This window comes from Gavia stellata, chromosome 32 (assembly GCF_030936135.1).
Source record: "Gavia stellata isolate bGavSte3 chromosome 32, bGavSte3.hap2, whole genome shotgun sequence".
Lineage (NCBI taxonomy): Eukaryota > Metazoa > Chordata > Aves > Gaviiformes > Gaviidae > Gavia > Gavia stellata.
The window spans coordinates 2,364,110-2,383,569 of NC_082625.1; the positions used below are offsets into that span (position 1 = coordinate 2,364,110).

General features: G+C 44.2%; 1 protein-coding gene across 1 annotated transcript in view; it reads right to left on the reverse strand.

Moving 5' to 3' along the window:
* Positions 1 to 710: 710 nt before the first annotated feature.
* The window catches only part of INSR (insulin receptor), a 46,801-nt gene continuing 28,051 nt past the window's right edge, over positions 711 to 19,460 (reverse strand). The window contains exons 4-21 of the mRNA XM_059832021.1: positions 17,944 to 18,089; positions 17,500 to 17,644; positions 17,039 to 17,253; positions 14,584 to 14,710; positions 13,699 to 13,949; positions 13,120 to 13,287; positions 12,218 to 12,419; positions 7,282 to 7,553; positions 6,930 to 7,072; positions 6,089 to 6,248; positions 5,644 to 5,743; positions 5,280 to 5,380; positions 4,865 to 5,094; positions 4,435 to 4,545; positions 4,189 to 4,348; positions 3,227 to 3,356; positions 2,849 to 2,983; positions 711 to 1,227 (exon numbers count right to left, since the gene is read on the reverse strand). Coding sequence (XP_059688004.1) covers positions 873 to 1,227; positions 2,849 to 2,983; positions 3,227 to 3,356; positions 4,189 to 4,348; positions 4,435 to 4,545; positions 4,865 to 5,094; positions 5,280 to 5,380; positions 5,644 to 5,743; positions 6,089 to 6,248; positions 6,930 to 7,072; positions 7,282 to 7,553; positions 12,218 to 12,419; positions 13,120 to 13,287; positions 13,699 to 13,949; positions 14,584 to 14,710; positions 17,039 to 17,253; positions 17,500 to 17,644; positions 17,944 to 18,089 — 3,151 coding nt within the window. The 3' untranslated portion in view covers positions 711 to 872. The remainder of the gene's footprint in view (positions 1,228 to 2,848; positions 2,984 to 3,226; positions 3,357 to 4,188; positions 4,349 to 4,434; positions 4,546 to 4,864; positions 5,095 to 5,279; positions 5,381 to 5,643; positions 5,744 to 6,088; positions 6,249 to 6,929; positions 7,073 to 7,281; positions 7,554 to 12,217; positions 12,420 to 13,119; positions 13,288 to 13,698; positions 13,950 to 14,583; positions 14,711 to 17,038; positions 17,254 to 17,499; positions 17,645 to 17,943; positions 18,090 to 19,460) is intronic.

Below are 19,460 nucleotides of genomic sequence, written 5' to 3' on the forward strand. Positions count from 1 at the left end.
ATACTCAATGCTGTAAGGACAGAAAACTCCGTATCTCAGGTCAGGGGACTCCTACTTCGTTTGGTCTTGAAAGTACCCACAAATCTCAGATTTCTGCTCCTTTGGCTCCCAGCACATTTTCCTCATTTGTTAATGAGAGAAAACCTACTCCCAAGAGTCCTTAGTACAAAAATAATCTGTTTAGGATTCAGTCATTCCAGGGAAACGGGAAGAAAAGATAAGTACACACTTCTGAGAAGAGGAAAGCTTCTGTGACAACATACAAAACTTATGTACAAAAAAAAAAGTGTATATTTTGCTATACATATACACCCCACATATATATACTGCACACACGCGCACACACACACACGCACGCACCCTGGGATTTAACCCCTTTAAAAAGTAGGAAAGCAGCAGCTATTGGTCAATCTGAGGATCCGGCGCGTCCGACTGATGTGTTGAATCCTTCAGTTGTAGTGAAGAGTATGCCTGAAAGCCTGGAATTCTACTGGAAATGCTTTTGTCCTGCAGAAGTTTTGTTCCGCACCGTTACGCTGTAGCTCAGATACCAGCAAATTTCACGTCTTTTGTTGGCAAACGTGGATGCTCCTCCTTCCGTTTCACTGACGCGGTCGCTTCCTGTTTTGAAACCATGGTTACAGAAGGGACAGCAGCCATGGAAACCTCTTCCATTTATGTTCACAGATAAGTCCACTGACAACCAGTCAACTTGGCAAAAAAAAAAAAAAAAGAAGTACGAATCATAAGATGATTAAAAATCTGAAGAGTCTGTAGATGTGTGTCATACACTGTGGCAGCAATAACAAGAGTCCTGAGATTTGTGGAGGGGGAAAAAAGCTGACATAACCCTTGGGCCACACCAGGAAGCGTTAGGAAGGACTTGACCTGGGCATGGAGAGAATCCGCCCGTTTTTCTTGCCACCGTTCATGTGAGTGTAAGGTATGTGCTCTTCATAGTTCCCCTTGAGGGCCATGGAGGGTCCATTGTCCCGCCCCAGGACTTTGTCCCTCTGCGAGTACGAGGAGGGATCGAGGGGAATGCTCTCCATATTCTCAAAGTCCATCTCGTACTCCTCTGACTCCAGAGGTTTGTTCTCCTCGCTGTAGAAGAACGAGACCTCGTGGAAGCTGGGGTGCAAGTCCTCCTTCAGCATCTCGATGATCTCGATGAAGGTGGGGCGCATTTTAGGGTTGTACTGCCAACACATCTGCATCAGGCTGTGCCTAGATCAGGACAAACAAGAGTCAGGGGTAGGAAGAAACAATTTCACGTAGGCAGGGCCGGCACGGACCAAGACTGGTGTCCATGTCAGACCACCCACCACGCACGCCACTCCTCTGACACTCCAACTGACTTATTTGTTCTCTTTCCAGTCTCTGTATTTGCCTGTAGATCCTGACACTCCTTTATTTCTGTCTAGATCAAAAATTCCTTCCAATTCCTTCAATTGTTCTTAACTTGGCTTCCGAAGGAAACAGGGCTGCAGTTCACATACTCTGTGTATGCGCGCACACGCTTATAGCCAGGTCACAATTTTTTAATTCATTCAATTTTAATTTTAACTCAACCTGAAAGATAACAAAGCTCCTAAAACTTCAAGGAAAACAGGAGGCTGTGCAGAGGACAGAGGTCCTGTAAACATCCCACCCAAAAGAAAGGCTGCGGCAGGAGGTCATATGTTATCAGACACCATGGAGAAAGAACTTACAAGTACAAATAAAGTTTCAAACTGGAGTTTGTAACTGGGCATGAGAGACAAATGTCCAGGACAGCAGGCTTTTTTTCATAAGGATACTCACAAAACATGTTTATTTTGACTCTGGAAGTGCTGTTTTGGCCAGAAGCGGGCTGGGGTAAGAGGTTACCAGGTTGCCCCTCACCGCTGTACGCTGCTTCAGCGGTGGCTCCTTACACCCTCCTGTCAAAACGCCCTAGCTCAGGTTAAACACTTAGTAAGGGGATTTTTTTAATTACTCTGGGAGAAGCAGCTTAGGGAGCATCTGGGTATGCAGCCGTGCTGGCAGACCTGGGGCCGCAGTAACCTCCAGACAGTAAATGTCCACAAGCAGCTACAGAGAATAACCCTTAACCCCGGCGCAGCAGAACGTCTGGCTTCAGTTTGTTATCTCTGCGAGGTGTTTTCCACTGTCTTCACATGGTGCCCTCTTTTCTCCCTAACCTTGCAAGCAGCCTAGCCTTGTACTTTAAGTGGGGCAATGAGTCTGCAACAGAAATGAAAAGGCCTCAGACGTGATAAACAGCTCTTAGCTCAGCACAGCATTCTCCTGCCTCTCCCTCCTCATTAGCCATAAACTGGATTTCTGAAAATCAGTGGTAGAAAGTTGCTGTAATTCTCAAGACTATTTACATAGTACAGGGAGATGAATTACAGAACACCTCAGCAGACCTGGGATTAACAAGCTGCTCTCCGGCCTCTGTAGCCACGTGGATGCAGATGGTGGCCAGGCTTTGCCACGTGATGTAAGCCAACTGCCATCCACTAGTCTGGAATGGAGGAGAAACGTTTTGTTTGGGCAATTGATACACTGCTTATTTGTATTTTAAGCTTTTCCTGTGCTTTGTACTTCCTTCTCTTGAGTCTGTACTCATGACGTCAGACCCAGGTTGGTTTAATTTCCCTTCTAGCGAAGCAGGCTGGCTCAGATCTTTAATTCCTGGATCGCTAAGGATGCATTGGCTGAATTTCTGTGGCTCACTAAAGTCTGCTTCATTCCTCCCCAACAGAGAAGGGGTTAAGAGGTGCCACATGTGGGGTCCCCTTCGTTGGCCAGGCTTTAGCTGAAGAGTGCAGCTTGGATGATTGTCCCCTGCTTTACTACTTACAGCCTCTCCGGGCAGTTGTCCGGCTGATCCAGGTATCCTCCATCCATTACAAACTTTAGCACCTGTTCGTTGGAGAGTCCCTGGTACGGCTGCTCTGCTAAACTGCTTATTTCCCAGAGGACAACACCAAATGACCTGAGAAAGAGAGAAGACTCCTGGTGAGAATAAAACATCCCGGAGATCTACAAGTGATCATCTTATTTTAGAGAATACCTACTTTAAAAGAACACAACTATATTTTTAAGAAGAGGGTTTCAAAACAATAGTGTTGTTTTGTCTGTACTCTGAAGAAGTCAGCAACTCACAATTTAAACCATGTGTGTTAAAATAGCGAGCTCTTGAGCTAGAATCCATCTGGGATTGCAGAGTACGACTTACCACACATCGGAATAAGCAGTGAAAACACCATCCTTTAATGATTCGGGTGCCATCCACCGCACAGGCAGCAGTCCTTTGCCTCCTTTACGGTAATAATCCGTCTCATAGATATCTCTGGTCATGCCAAAGTCTGAGAAAAGCAATTGGCATGTGTTAAATGTCTCTCCTTCCCCGCTAGTTTTACTGTGCAACACCTCCAATGAACATTTCCTTCGTTTGACACCAGGCTATTTCCATACACCCAGTAAGCCTCCTATGGCCCAACTTGCAGTCATTTGTCACCCTGTGATTAACGTTCAAAACATTTTCCTTTTCCCTGCATTTTTTTCTACAGAGCCGTGATAGAGACTCCAGAGTTAAAATTTTTAGTGACAGCTTCTATTCTAAACATTATTTTTATATACCCCCTTTAAGTAAAAGAGAGCTCTCTTTGCCCTGAAATCCCACTGCCTTGGCTTTAAGTCCAAAGAGGTCTGAAAAACCACCACGCTGTGGGCTTCTGGTTTATTTTTAAATGTTATATTTACTTACTTCTAAAAGGGTTTGCTTTTAAAAACTGGTTCTTGTGGAAGATAAATGACTTTAAAAAGGCACCTGACCTAATGATAGGATTATCAACACTTGGTTTGTTGTACCCAACACCTTCTTTGTCATAATTCTCATGACACAAAAGAACAGTGAGATAACCCCAGGCAGCTTAGGCTGGAAAGGCAATAAACTTTTTGGACAGAGGTTTGAGAATAGAGAAGGCGAGAAAAGCTGCTCTGGCTTTAAGGGAGGTTATTTTCTCACTGAAGTCCACATAATTCTTTCACAGGGAAGAAAAAGAGGAAAGTTTGCTGCATTTCCAAAGGGAGCCAGTGAAAATCACCTTTGTCTGCCACATTGGTCTTGGTCTTGATGTATTTGCTTTTAGAACAAATATGACCCACAGAATTATCTTCTGATCACACACTACATACCTCCAATTTTTACAGTGAAGTCTTCTGCAACCATACAGTTACGAGCTGCAAGATCTCTGTGAACAAATTTTTTGGCATTCAGATAGGCCATGCCATCGGCAATCTCTGCAGCCATCTGGATCATTTCTCTCAGTGTTGGTGGCGGACGACCAGGGTTGTTCTACAATAAATAAAGAAGTATTAAAAACCAAATCAAGTTACTCTGTTGCACAACAGACTCTCTCTCTCTCTCTCTCCTGTCTTTACCTCAGCATCAGGTCTCAAAGAGCGAAGGTAGCTTTTCAAATCTCCATGAGCCATCAACTCCATGACCACCAGAGTAGGCTGCCCTTTTGAGACCACCCCGAGGAGGCGAACCTGGAAAATAAGTGAGAAATTCCCTCAAGGTTGTGTCCAAACACACTGGGCAGAGCCCAGCTATGAAAAGAGGGGGATATAGCAAACCCAACGCTCCCGAACAAGAGCTCAGAACAGCACCACAAAGCCCTGTCACGACGTGAACCTTTGAAAGATGCATTTTTAAAGTACGACATGGAAAGATCCCAACTCTTTTTGAGCAACCGCCTCTGCAGAAGGGCTGCTTTCGTAAGCTGAACGCCAAGCTTTGAAAGCACCAAAGAGCTATTAGTTATGTGATGGGGCTTGCTAATCATCCGAGGCACCCAGTGATGCTTACCACATGATGGCAGCTGAACCCTTTCATCACAGAAGCTTCATTTAAGAACTCGATGCGCTCGCGGAGGCTGGCTGATTCATTAACAGTTTTCACAGCTACGCGAGTCTCCAGTTCTCCCTTCACTATGTCCTTGGCAATTCCTTCGTACACCATGCCGAAGGAGCCCTGTCCCAGCTCTCGGAGGAGAGTGATTTTGTCTCGTGGAACCTCCCATTCGTCGGGGACATAGACTGTTGAGGAGAGGGAAACATTTCTGAATTGAGCAAGTTATCTTTCGAAAGACATTTCTGTAGCAGCCTTGTGTGGCACTGCCACAGGATACTGCGGGTATAAATTTAAAAAAAAGACTAGAAAAACTCCACAAGGACAATGCCAATCCCATACTGCTGCACTGCCTGAATGACCATACAAGAACTAAGGCACTGAAGAAAGCCCTCATTGCTCTCACCATCACTGGCGCTGAGATATTCAGGGTTAGAGGATGCGTAGAGTGGTCCAGTTGGTCCTTCGGTTTGTCTGCAAGAGAGACACAAATTCTTCAGCACATTTGCAGCCTTCTGACACATTAGAACTGAAGGCAGTTTGATGAATTCCCAAAGCATGCAGCAAATACAAACGGTCCCAGTTTCCAAAGGCACAAAATATTTCCTAAACTAAATTAATGTTGCAATCATTATCTAAATTAGAAAATAAATATGGAGTTACTTCCAACAAATAAACAAAATCTTTGGATCTAAGTTTTGCTTGTTCTGGTGAAAACAACATAAAATTGCACTCACCTCTTTTTCACAAGCACGTAAGCAGCTCCAATAATTCCAGCAATTATTATGGCAAAAATAATCGGAACAATTATGACAGCAATATTAGGCTGAGCATTCACTAAGAGAGAAAGAGAGAGTTGGAGGTATTATACACATCCAAAATCCAAGTCTTTTCCTCAATAAGGTCTCCCCCTTGAATAAACTGGAACAAATATGAAACTAGAGGCTATTTCAGGTACAGGATGCGGGGCTGGTCAGAATGAGAACCCAAACTGCTGTTCAACAGCTACATGAAGAAAAGTCACACATTTCTAAGTAATTTAAGTTTCTTGAAAGCAGACATGTTGGTAAATATTTTATGACCCCCTACAGTTCCCTGTGCATTGCTTGCTAAACCCCTCATCTTCCAAAAATAACCTGGGTTTCTATCAGGAATTAAATGTTGAAAATAAAATGAACTCACAATAATCAGCCACATAAAAATAGGTAGGTTCTGTCCATGAGCCATTTCCAGCCAGCGATGTAGCTCGTATACGGACACTGTAGTTTCCAGGCTGCAGTCCACGGAGTTTACAGCCCTGCTCGCTGGCAAAATGCTTACGGGAAACGCAGTAGTGTGCTTCCTGCGGGAGGAGGGAAGAGGAAGGCTGCATTACGCTACCTCTGCGGCAACCCAGAGCTCTGTAACAGCGTCCTCGGATTTCTACCTCACCTCCTTGTCTGGCAAATGTACACAAATAGGGCTTTCACATGCTCAGGTCTTTTCCAATATAGTGGTTTGTCCTGGATTTGCATTTTACAGTTTAGCAGTTCAGATTACAGAGAGCGTATGCCATTTGCTGTACTAGACCTCAGCCCTGAAACCTGACCTGGCCTGGCAAGCCCTCCTACCCCCACGGCACTGGCATTCTGCACGGGCAGCAGGGCTGCCCACAAGCTCTCTGGCTGCTCAACGCTTTCTTAATTTCTCTAAGCAACTTAAATTTAGATGTACGTTTTCTGTCCTTCTGTGAAATAAAATTCCTAAAAAAACTTCATGCAGAAAGTTGGCAAATTAGATACTCTTATTTGGCAGACAGGCACCCCAGAGGCAGGTTTTTATTTCTCAGTGTCGCCACAGACAGACTTCCAGAGGATACAAGTTCACTAGTGAAGTTTTACGTCACATTGGTTTGTGCGCAAGGAAACCAAACAGGAGAGAACACCATATGCACGAGGACTTTTAAAGACTAAACAGTCCTGGACTCCCAGGCAGAGCTACTTCTCCAAACGTGCTGTGTTAAGCGACAAGCAGAAATTCTCACCTCTGTCTCCCCCAGACGTCCATAATTCACTTCATACAGCACAATGAGACCATTTGGCTCCTTTGGTTCCTGCCACTTCAAATGTACGGTATTTTTTTCAACCAGTTCATGAGTCACTGGGCCGACGATGTCATCAGCCTTAGCTAGAACCAAGGTCATGATTAATAACAGTTTTATTTCACGTCTGGCAAAATTCAAAACTGCCAATACTTCATCCATCACCCTTCCCTATCGGGACATAAAGAGAGCACCAGTCCCACACGCTGTTTCTGTGTTGCAGCTGGCTCCCATAGGAAAAGCAGCATTTTGAAAACAGCCATCAACCCAAAGCAAAGCTCAGGAAGAGAATTACCTTCTGGCATGGTCCTGGCACTGACATAAGCTGCAACACTGCATCGGGATTCCTGAGCATCGTGGTTACAAGCGTGGAGCTCAATGCGATACCCGGTGAAATGCCGCAGGCCTGAGATAACCAAAGACTCCTTAGACTTGACTTTTTCAAAAGGTTTCTGTTCCTCTGCGTTCTCAGACGCTGCTGCAGAATTGTTTGGAGAGGATGCGATGGTGGGTATCACCACAGTGGCATTTGCCACAGAGCCGAGGTCTCTTCGTTTTCTTGATGGCCTATTAAATAATACAGGTCACAGTGTTATTTGTTATAGTCAATGTAAACACATTCATCTGAAAAGGAAAAGTTAAAATGGGAGAGCTCAGAGTGCCACTGAAAACTCAAATTCAAGCCTCATATTTGCAATGCAACAACAACAACAAAAAGTCCTGAATTTCTTTAAACAAGCAATCCGTCTCACCCTCTGTAATGCACACAGCTTTTTAAATTTATGTATCCCTGAGACTCTTGCCCTGCACAACTTCATACGGGGGGGGGGGGGGGGGGGGGGCGGGGAATCCAAGTCTAAAGTATTTTCTTGAGAATTCAAGCTCTTCTAGATCCTCTCAGCCGAACACAACTTTACTAGGTTGCCTCATGGATGCCTTGTGCAGTGTTGCAATGCTTCGCAGTTCATCTCCTACACATTCTAGCAAATGAGGTCATGCCACAGCCCCCAACTCTGATGGCCTTAGCTGTTCCTCATATTCCAAGTGTCATAAACTTGCATTTATAAAGCGTAAGACCAGTTTCACAGCTCATTGGAATACATCTGCCACTCTGAACCCTAAGGACGAATCTAGATAGATAGATACTTTTTACCTTTTCCTGAGAGACCAAATCTGTTACGCTCTTTTCAACAGACGCATTTAAAACCAACAGATGCAGATTACATATTAGTTGTGCAGTTTTGTTAACCAAATATTGCCTCTCAAATTATTGCACTTCAGTCTGAAAAGTCAGGTTTTTGCAGTTGTAAAAACAGAACCGGCAGTGCGATCCTGTCAACTCCCCTGTTTGCAAGTGAGTGCTACTGGCCAACCTTCATGTCAGATTTTGTCAGTAAATAAACAGAATAAGTTCAACAGAATTAAGAACCATTTACAAATTTCCATTTCTTGGTCAAAAAAAAAAAAAAGAACAAGTACCAAAACAAAACTCCTCGTTCTAACACTTGACATCCTGCCACACATTTGCCACGAGGAATTCCAGGTTGGGAACTAACCAACGTGGTGAATCAGTAATAGTATTTAGTTACACAAAAGGAATTAATGCCATTTCAAAACAGGACCATGTATTCCAAAGGGATGACAATCTTTTTTTGTGTGGGCATGTGTGTCCAGCTATTAAAGGGTACAAAGAGTGACCTGAACTGAACCCACACTTGAGGCATCTCGAGTCTCTAAAAATGTAACAAGCTGTTGAAGCAAATCTTTGCTGCTGAACTGAACTTTCCACTGCCACTCTCTGACTACCAGGCAAATGATTGGCAAACTACAGCGACAACAGGGTCTTTGTCTGCAACCCCCAGCTCCGTTCTCTGGTGTTATTTCTCCTCCAACAGCAAATGCAACCAGCTGGAAAGCAGATTTGAAGATTTCCTCAAACTAAACATTGGGTTGTACACAACAACGTAAGCATATTCATCCACCTGATGAAAAAATGGGATGCCAAGTGGCGAGTTCAGCAGAGCGCGTTCCAGTTTTTAGTTTTCTCTTTCTCTCATTACTAATTAACTCATTTTGGAGCTGCTGTTATCTCAGCTTGTGCATTGTTCTGAACAGTGTCCCCTAACAATGGGGCAGAGTTCAGAGACCCAGGTCTGGGTCATGCCACCTCCCTCCTTTGGAAGGAATCTTGACGGTCAACCAGAACCTTGTTTGGACTTAGAAGCAAAGCTACATGCCACTGTTTACAAAGTGTGGATTCAGCTGTTCCTCGTGTTTAAGAGAATTTTGTTTTTCACAAGTAAAACAGTAATTTGACCACTGATGCAACACGGAGTAAAATGCAAGAATAACTTCTTCCTTCTCAAGTACCGGAAAGCAAGAAAAACTTTTGAAGCTATAAACCCCAATCTTCCCATATTTATTATCCTGGATTTGCAGCAATTTTCTTGCCAAATTCTCTGTATTTTCAAACACCCGATGTCTTCCCATAGTTGCTCCAGTGCAATTTTCATTATGGCCATTTCAGCAGCTCCAATGACCTTTCCTGTGAAATACTCAGAGTCAGGTTCCTTCTCCTCCTACTGTCAGAGACCACCAGCGTGTGATGGCTCTCGGTTCACAGAAGGATGGAAGTGACAACTCATCACATGCAATATGGCCTGTGCTGGGGGATTTTAAGAATGCATGAGCTAGCTTAAACCAAGTTTTTCCCACACACCTGACACTAGCACAGGAACAGCTGGCCTGCCTTCCCCCTTGTGCTGGCAAAAGCATTTATATATTTGTCTGTGCAATTATTTGGATTGAACTGAGAAACCCAGGAAAAAAAGTTACTTTTAACGCGAGCCATTTCCCAGATTTTGTTCACTCCGTAACCCACTAATATTTGCAATGGCACAAGTGTGTGCGACAGAGACGGAGAGAGAGGATAGAGACAGAGAGAAGAGTGAGACTGCTTCTTCTGCAGTAGTGATGGTGGAGAGCATACACGACATTACATCCCAAAGAGCAGCCATTTAGCTCCCCTCTGCCTCTCAGGACTTTTATGACTTCTGAAATCTTTCCATGCTTTCCACAGAATCACGGAGTGGTTGAGGTTGGAAGGCACCTCTGGAGACTGCCTAACCCACCCCCCTGCTCAAAGCAGGGCCGGCTAGAGCAGGTTGCTCCGGACCACGTCCGGTCAGGTTTTGAGTATCTCCAAGGATGGAGACTCCACAACCTCCCTGGGCAACCTGTTGCAGCGTGCAATCACCTCGTTGCTCCAATATGTGCAACGCTGTTCCAATATAAGAGCAAATAACACAGGGAAGAAGAAACAAAGCATCAGCTTCTGATGGCCACTTTGTTCAGCTACAAAGGGATGTTACGAAGCACGTGGTGTAAAGATACCCGCTAGCTCTGACTGCCAAGGTGGGTACGGCAAGAAGCATTTAGAAACTTCCAGTTCGCCTTGCCAGTGCCAGAGCAAACTAACCCACAAGATTTGCGATAGTGTCTCCCAGAGTAATCAACCATGCGCATGAGGAAGGAACAGCTTCTATGATTTCCAGAGGGGTCCTCAGCAAGTCAGGTGAGATCAGACCTAGACTAAGGCAGAGCATGGCAGATCTGCGGCAGAGCCTCGTATGGACTGGATACTGCACAGGGATGAGAGAGCTGGGAACAGGACAGGAGGAGAAAAACGGTACGTGGAAAACAAGGAGACAAGACATAGGGGGAGTAACTTCTCAACTGCTCTGTCTTCTGCACCCCTGCCATCTCATACTCCCTCATATTGTCATCTGTGAGATTCCCCCCCGCCGTGAATGGCAGAAGGCTTCTAATCTCAAGGGGAGTCCACACAGTGCCTGGAGAGAGGTCAATAAACTATCAGGAGCCACATAAAAAGCACCTGAAGTAAAACACACTTCACATTCAGTTGCCAGGCTCTAGACAGGCTGCCCTCTGAGCAGGCAATAGGCACAGTATTCACAGGAAAAATAATTCTAATTTACGTTGCCACAGCCTGGAGCCTGTCAGAATAAACAAGCAGGATGCATGTCAGCAGGAAGGTATCTTAACTGCTGACTTCTAACAGCAAAAAGGGCTTGTATTAAAAGGATTAGTTAGCCTAGGGGAAGTGGAGATTTCTTCCTTAGCCGGCTGACAAGGTGGCACATCCTGGTGATTGGTTTCTTCCTAAAATACATACCCCAGAAACTCGCCTGAGAAGCATCCTGGGCTGGCTGCACAATAAAATTGGGAAAAAAAAAAGAAATCAGATTGTCAGAAATGTCTGCCTACGTCAAGAGGAGTATGGCTTTTGTACATGGCTTGGTTCTCCTCTGCTTTTGAATATGTTGTGTCCTGGCATCATTTTGCACACTGAAACTCGTCCTGATCAGCGCTAACAGCAAAGAAATAGCACAAGGAGGGAGCCTGCACCAGCTTCCATGTGACAACTGCAGGCTCGCAGAGAAGAGACACTGTCTAGAAATGCACTCAGTAATAAAAAAAATGTTCAGTGCAGTAATGTAGCTTTTGTCAAGCAGCTGCAAATAAATGTTTGTTAGCAAAGGGCAGTAAGCAGGGAATAAATTTAGAGGACAAAATACATGGCAGTGAAGAGGGTAAATCATTACAGACTCTAACCTGATTCCCAGTGCTTCCTCTGTAAGTTGCACATGAAGTGTGAAGACATTCAACACCACTTAATGTGACACTGTGTGTGCCATTCAAAACAGGACATTCACCACCCACAGCAGCTGCATTCCTCATGGTATTGGAGGTATTTCCCAGACTAAGTGCAAGGAAGACCGCAAATACCACGCTAAAGGACAAGGCTGTGGCATGGTAAACTTCCCTTTTTCTTTTCCTTTCTTTTCAACTGGATGAAAAGCTACACCACAAAATTGGAGGACTGAAAAAAATAGCTATTTTTGGCATCATACAAGTTTAAATGAGCTGCAGGCATTTAGCTATTTGTTAAGGATTCTCACTTTATTCTCACACTGAGGAGAATTCAGAGACAGGAAATAAGAGCAGGATCTTCCAAATCTGCAGTAGCATCAGTTGTAGGTGCTCAGCTCCCACCAGTCTCCAACACACATATTCAGCTGGACTAGACAGTCCCATGGAAGCCCAGAGAGAATGGCAATATGGCCATGTCCAGCCCAATATTTTGGTTTAATCATCAATCACATTTCCCTACCCCTGACCACCCGGGCAATATTCTCTGATATTCGTACCTGGGGACAAAAACCTCATTGTGAAGATAGTTCTCAAATGTCTTGCGGAAAGCAGATTCTTCCAGCTCCTTTTGTATTTGAGAGTCTGTTTTAGGACAGGAACAACATTCTCCACTGACATCCTCATTTTCACTTTGATTATACTTCTGAGGGTCTTCAGATTCAAAAGGAGGAGACCACGTCCTTGAGGGCAGTTTTAATCCTGTGGGCAAAACAATTTTAGTATCACCCATACTTGACATGGCAGAAGCAGATCTTTGATCCTGCAAAGATACAAAACTAGCGTACACGAGATTCACAGCACATCTGGGCACCCTGAGCTTTCATATCCAGGGCCGAGCAGCTTCCCCTCTTTTATGACAGGCCTTTGATTCAAAACTGTGATATTTTTGAAATGGAGCTCCGATGCTGCTGTAGTCAAACAGAGTTCTACCCCAGTTCATCTCAGCTTAGGTAACACAGGGCAGCAGGTGAGATTCTGGGAGTCCTCAGTGAAACTCTGTATCCTGAGAGAATCCCAAAAGAGCCACAGGATGCCTTCAAAAATGAACTTGGCCATTGAGCTCCAGAAGCACTGAAATTTTTTCCCTTACTATCTCCATAGCTGTTACTAAACTTATTACTCAATTTAAAAGGAACAAGTGCAGAAGGGAGATCCCCAAAGGAAAAAAAAAATCTTATTTGTAAAAAAATGGTTTGGGAGAGCTTTTGCATGTAACTTGGCAGTAGCACCTAATGCATAATGTAACTGAACAGTGGGAGAACACAGCTGCATCTCAGTCTGTTTCTTGAACAACAGTCTTGCAAACAGCAAAATTAGGCATCCAGAGCACCTGGAAAAATCTCCAGACAATTCTGAGAAAGCCTGAAAGAAAGGCACAGAGAGAGAACCACACACTCACCTTTTAAGCAGTAATCAAGTTCATAAAGCTCACTATCTTCTGCCTGCTGCTGCCAGTACACCAGGTAGTGCGTGATGTTTCCATTGGGCTCTGAGGGCGGCTTCCACTTCAGAATGATTTGGGATGAAGAGTTGGAAACAGATATCGGATCTAATGGGACTGACGGAACTGCATGGGTGGGAAAAGAGATAAGAGGTCACTTCCACTGCTCTGTGAGAGCTTGACAGAGCAAGGGACAAACACAGGCAAATTTCCATTTCCATGGGAATAAACAGTGCTCTCCATAGTAGCTCCACTGACACCCAACAGTCTTGCAGCAGCAGGATACACCAGCATGCACACCAGCTCCTACTCATGGGCACACAAGCTTGACAGGAGGAGTGCATGTCGGCACCACCTCCCCATGCAGGGAAGCGTGCATCCTTCCATTTGTTTAGGAATACCTTCCTACCAAAGTAGAGCAGCCACGGCAGCGGAAAGTTTCATGGATATGGGACTATCACGACTACCAGGCAGAAGACTATTTAGGTCTATTTTTCTTTTTCACTTGCAAGTCAACATTAATTTAATGATACTGACCAGTAGCGTTGGTCTGGACATAGATGATTTCACTCTTTGCACCGTATGTTCTTCGTTCATCTGAGAAGGTGACCAGAGTTTTAACAAATACGGCGTACTGTGTCCATGGCTTCAAGCCCCTCAGAAGCCAACCTGGCTGGGCCTGGGCTTTGGGCTCGTTTGACCGTGGCGGTGGGTCAACATCCACAACTGTCCAGCTATTTGACCCACAAGCATCTTGGCCATCAAACTCTGTCACATTTTGGTATGGACTTCAGAAAAAGAAGAAAAGCCTCAAATTAACAGAATCCTAACTGAAGCTTTTAAAAACAACATTTCTAAAGACATGACTGAAAGTTATAATCCTCTACCCTTTGGAGAAAGTATAACTAATCTCATTGTACGTATTCTGAAAAGGAAGCATAGGGAGCTTTGCAACCCAGTCTCCTAACAGCATCACAGATCAGGTACTGTTCCACAGGTGATCCCAACAACTAAATCCAGGCTAATTATTTTCAGCTTTATGAAAATCAGCTCCGTAACCTTGATTCTAAAAGAATGTTTCTCACCTCAAAGGGAATAAAAACCTCAACATCCCACGGAGATAGTGGAGAGATGATACACTCCATGGTTAGAGTATGTATGTCCAGAATAGTTGGAACAACTGATGTTTGGATTGCTCTCAAATGAGGAATTTTGACTGCGCACAACACAGTAAGTCAGGGATCTTAATGAACACTTTTATATAAGGGTAACATCAGAAAATTAAGTGTAGAAGCCAGACAATCACAGAGACTAAATAGCTATGCCCACAGCAGGTTTAGCATCTACTGCCTGTAGATGCCAACTGCCGTTTGTGGAAGCCTAGCATGGCTATTATTTTGTGACTTCACGTGGATCACTTACGCTTCTTTGTAAAAAAGCATAAATCCCAGGAGATCACGGAAATCGGGAGGCCAGTACGGCTCCCACTTCAACAGGATCTTGTCATGAGATGTTCTAATGGAAGAAAATTTCAGCAATTCATTTTCACCTGTAACAAAAGAGAGTGACAATAATTTTATTAATGCTAAAAAATAAAGGTTTCTATTTTACATTATTTTAGAAGTTTATTTGCTCCACAGATGAATATGAGAATGTTGGCATTGAGAAGAGCTGTTCAATAAAACCTTACCTGCCTTAAGCCAGGGTTTGGAACAGACGACCTCCTAAGGTTCCTGCCAGCTTAAATTTTTCTATGATTTTATGAAAATGACTCTGTAGAAGAGTTGAACTAAATTCTAATAAGTGGGAAATCTAAAGGCAACATATTTTGAAATTCATTATGATCTATATAGCTGAACCCAATAATACGGTTTGCACAGCCTTTGTAGCCTCTGCCTTCAAAGTCCGTGAATTCCAGCCTTGCCCGGGAGTAGCACGGTCCCTTTGCAAACAGGAGGGAAGGACAACAAACAGTTGCAGGAGGGTGGAGTTCTGAGGCTTGAGGGACATGTTACGATATGGTATGTCCAAGCAGCCCAGGAAGGACAAACTGTAGCTCTGATTGGATTTGCCGTTCCTGCAGTAGCTGCACAAGGGAGGAAGAACATTCATTTCACTGGCACCACATCCAGATCAAAGAAGGGCTTGCTTTTTTTTTCCTTCTTTTTTGGTTTTTTTTTGGTAAACAGGATGCCGCCAATATGAAAACTAGTCTTAAAATGTAAAAACAAACAAAAAGCCAAACACACTGGGAACCTGTGGTTTGAGGTGGGGGGATGGCACAGAGAACAGCTCAGCAGAGCGGAGTTAAAGCTGGCAAAGAGAAATGCAACCATCTCCTCCAGCTGCCTTTAAACAAAACCCCCAGCCAGCCCGGGAGCTGCACACAACCACATGACAGAGCTGGATTTGAACCCCAAATCAAGTTGCATCCCCAAATGCGGGAAGAGTTTGTTAGCGTTTCATGGGAGGAGAGGACCTCTACAAGCAGCTAATTCCTTGTACCTCCTTCACTCTGCCCAGACCAGAGCTGTGATATCCCTAAGGGTGTGGCTCTATGTAGGTTTTTTCACTGGTACTGCCAGTTTTTAGGCAGGCAGTCATTATGTTCCCCTCTCCCCACTGTGCTGGCATGGCTGCATGTGTTGACATGTGGCAAACCAGATCAGGAAACTGATTCAGCTGAAAGATCTTCACTTTTTAAGTCTGTTCACAAATAGCTACAGCAGTATAACAACGAGGGCAGGATCAGGGAAGGGGCTGTTTAAGCAGTGCTGTCACCAAACACAGAGAAACAGTGCAGCCACAGGATGATCTAAGCTGCACTGCAAGCTGCAAAAAGAGCAAGGAGCTGAGATAACGAGGAACTGAAATAATAGTTTAATTAATTCTGGGGGTTTTGGTGGCAATACCTGCTTAAGCATCTCATGTGTCAACCTGTGCGTGCTCCTCTTCCTCTGTGCATGTAAAACTTTATGGGGCTAGGCAATAAATCAGAGCTGAGAGATGACACAAGCTAAGAACAACAAAGCTTACTATTTTTTACCCCAGATTACTTCTACAACCTGGTTCACCATGCAGCCCAGCCCTGTAAGAGTTTTACTGGCACAAACAGGGAAAGGGGATTGTGTGTGGCAGAGAATGGGAACAAACAGCAGGGTTGGGGGTGCAGAAGGGATCTGTTTATGGCAGTACTGCTGCCAAAATAAGTGCCTGCAAAACTCCATCTTCAGCAGCACGACTTCAGTTAGCGCATAAAGCAACGCTGTGTGGTTTTGTTCCTTACTCATGCTGACACAGGCATCATCTTATAACCGTTGTTCTTGAAGAAAGCTGTTAGCTTAAAAACCTCTGAGAAGCATAACAAAAATTGTTGCAAAAATTTCTCTGTTGTCATAGCAACTCCCTCACGTGGCTCTAGAGATGGGTGGAAATCCTGTTTCTCTACTATGTTTATTCTGTGTGCATACTGTCGCCTCATGACATGGGAAAAGGAGATTGTGACTATTAATCAGGTACTCAGCAGTAACACAAAGTCCCAGTCTGGACTGAGGTTATGTTGTGCTAAACTCTTCAAAAAGACACAACAATACACTCAACCCTGAAAAACTCACAGCTGAGCACACAAAAAGCAAAATTCTGAAGACCAAAGTTGGCAAGGTAGGCTCTTGGCCAGATGGAGAACCCGTAAGTACTTTTACTCATGGCATATTGACAGTGTCACTGCAGTGCACAAGCCAAGCGGCAAGTCAAAAGGACAAGGACAGTACCTAGAAAAACGTCATAGGCTAGGCTGAGAGAAACAAGAGTACGAGGTTAGCGAGGCAGAGGGAAAGGAAAATGATGCAAATCTTGCTGCATTCCGAGACTTTCTTACATGAGGCTTGATCACCGTTCGTCTTCAGGGCTATGTCGTTCCTTTCCTGACGCCCCTTAGTCCCAGAGATCTCTTCCATCTTGTGGATTTCCGACAAACACAGTTTGGGATTATAATGGAAGAAGAGTTTGCCACGTGCAATAGTGAGGTTGTGTTTACTCCAGTCCCAGAGCTGGCGAAGATTCTGGTTGTCCAAGGCATAAAATGAGTAATTCCTGAAAGCAGAAAATGAAAATGTGGATTGGGAGGGGATCCTCTGAAAATTCTTTTTTCCTCATGCACTAATCCAGACACCAAAGAAAAATGAAATCAAACTATCTTCCCTGGCAGGCCATAAGCCATAGGCAGAGGAACATTTAAAAATAGCTTAGGAATTGTTTACCAATACAAATCACCCTGATAGCACTGGCACTCCTTACACTGCAAAGCATTAAAATAAAGTATCTTTTGAAAGAACTCACCCAGCTTCTAGTGTTTCTCCTCTAATCAGATGTAGTTTACGAAAAAAAGAAAGAGAAACCAAGGCATAAGACCGGCGGATTTTTAGATAACCTGAGATTTCTTCTATCAAGCCAAGATTCGCTTCTAGCTCAGCTGCTATGTTATCTATGGAGAGGAAAACATCGGGTTCAGTTTTCTGATATCACAGAGAAAAACACTGATATCAGAGCCCAAATGTATTAAATAGAACCGATTTACACTAATTCGTGAGACCTTACAAAAATCAGTTAGCAAAAAACCCCAAATGACCATCACAAGAGCCTTTGCTTTGCAGTTATTTTTCTGAATCACTCCAAGATTCAGAGTGGTCAAAGCAAAAGAGAAATGCCCCAGCTCATGGATGGTGTCTTATTCATTGATCTGACATCCAGTGCTCCCTACCCCCTTACTCATGCAGAACTTACTTCCTCCACGGATATTTATAACTAAGCTTCCATTAACAACTGTGCAGCCACGGAGCTCCTGTGCCGATGTCACCGAATCGATTGTCTTCTCTTTCCCATAGTCGCAAACCTTTGGACAGGGCCCTGCGCAGGGCGTACAGTGCAAGCTGGAAAACAAGAGAGTCAGGAATGTAGATGTGATGGTTTTGCAGAATGTCATCTGGGGCGTCCCCAGCGATTCTCAAAAGCAGAGTAATCAATTCAAAGCAACACTGTCCTGGCAATATGCCATGGGATTCACTTGCAGCGCACAGCACGTGGCTCTTAGGAACTCCAAATAACTGCTGGTAATTCTTTAAATCGTCATTTCCACATCTCAAACGCTAATCGCTCTGTCCCTTCCTACACAACAGAAACCAGAATGAAGTGATTTTGACAATTTTGAATAGCCCGTCCACCACAATGCTGCTCAGTGCTAGACATACCAGGGGTTTCACGATCAAGAAACCCAGGCCCAGTCTCCATTCCAAGAGCATTAACCCAACATTTAACTGATGAGCGGAGAGTTGGCTGTTCGTCTGGGAATCCTCTGGTTAAGGACTGTACATAAAGCTGATTTAAAAAAAGGCAAGCAAGCATGAGCTTTGTGCTCCGGGGAAATACTTCTTAAACGGCAGCAAGACGATGGCTTGCCGCGGTCGTAACAGCACAAGAATGTGTTCCCAACTAGTTCAGAGAAATAAATGCTCTAGGAAAAGCGCTGAGAGGTGTCGTGAGGTCCTACTGACAGCAGCCTGGAACAAGCATAGGAGAGAGGCAATGGCTGCTGTTACACAAGCAGCATATCTACTTTGGGGGCTGTTAGTTCGTTCTTTTGAAAAGCAAAACAGGAAATGAAATAAAAAGTCCTGTTAGAGTGAATTCCCTGAAATTATTATGGCAGGAGCAAATACATGCAAGCACAAAGCTACCAATATTCATAGGAAATCTGACTCATCACAATATATAATGTTATTGTGGGACAAACAACAAAGTTTTCAGTGATAAACAGCTCAGCAACATAAATTATTTAATTCCTTCGTCGAAAAACCCTGGGAATAGTCAGAATGGCTGTTCCCTGCTTTGACTCATGCTAGACTTGTTTGTTACATTGTCCATTTATGTCTGGCACAGCTTGAACCTGCTCAATGAAAGTAATTACAGGGATGAGGGAAAGATATTCTGAGAATGACCCACTCAAAATACACTATGCTCTTTTCATTAGACACAACTTTTCCCTATTCTGCTTAATAGCAAGGCTTTCTAGCCTGAGGTCTGCTTTGGAGGGGAGGGGAAGCAGGGCTACTAAAGCCTCTCCATTGCCCATCTCCCTCGTCCCGCTCGATTACAGAAAGATACTTCCAACTTCAGGACACTTCTCTTCCTTGACCCCTCTCTCTGAATCTCCCTTTCCCACTTTTTCCAAACTTAAGAGGAAACAAGGGAAGCAGAGGAAGAATAAACTGGTAGGTAGATCGGTCTGCTTTTAATGGCTTGAA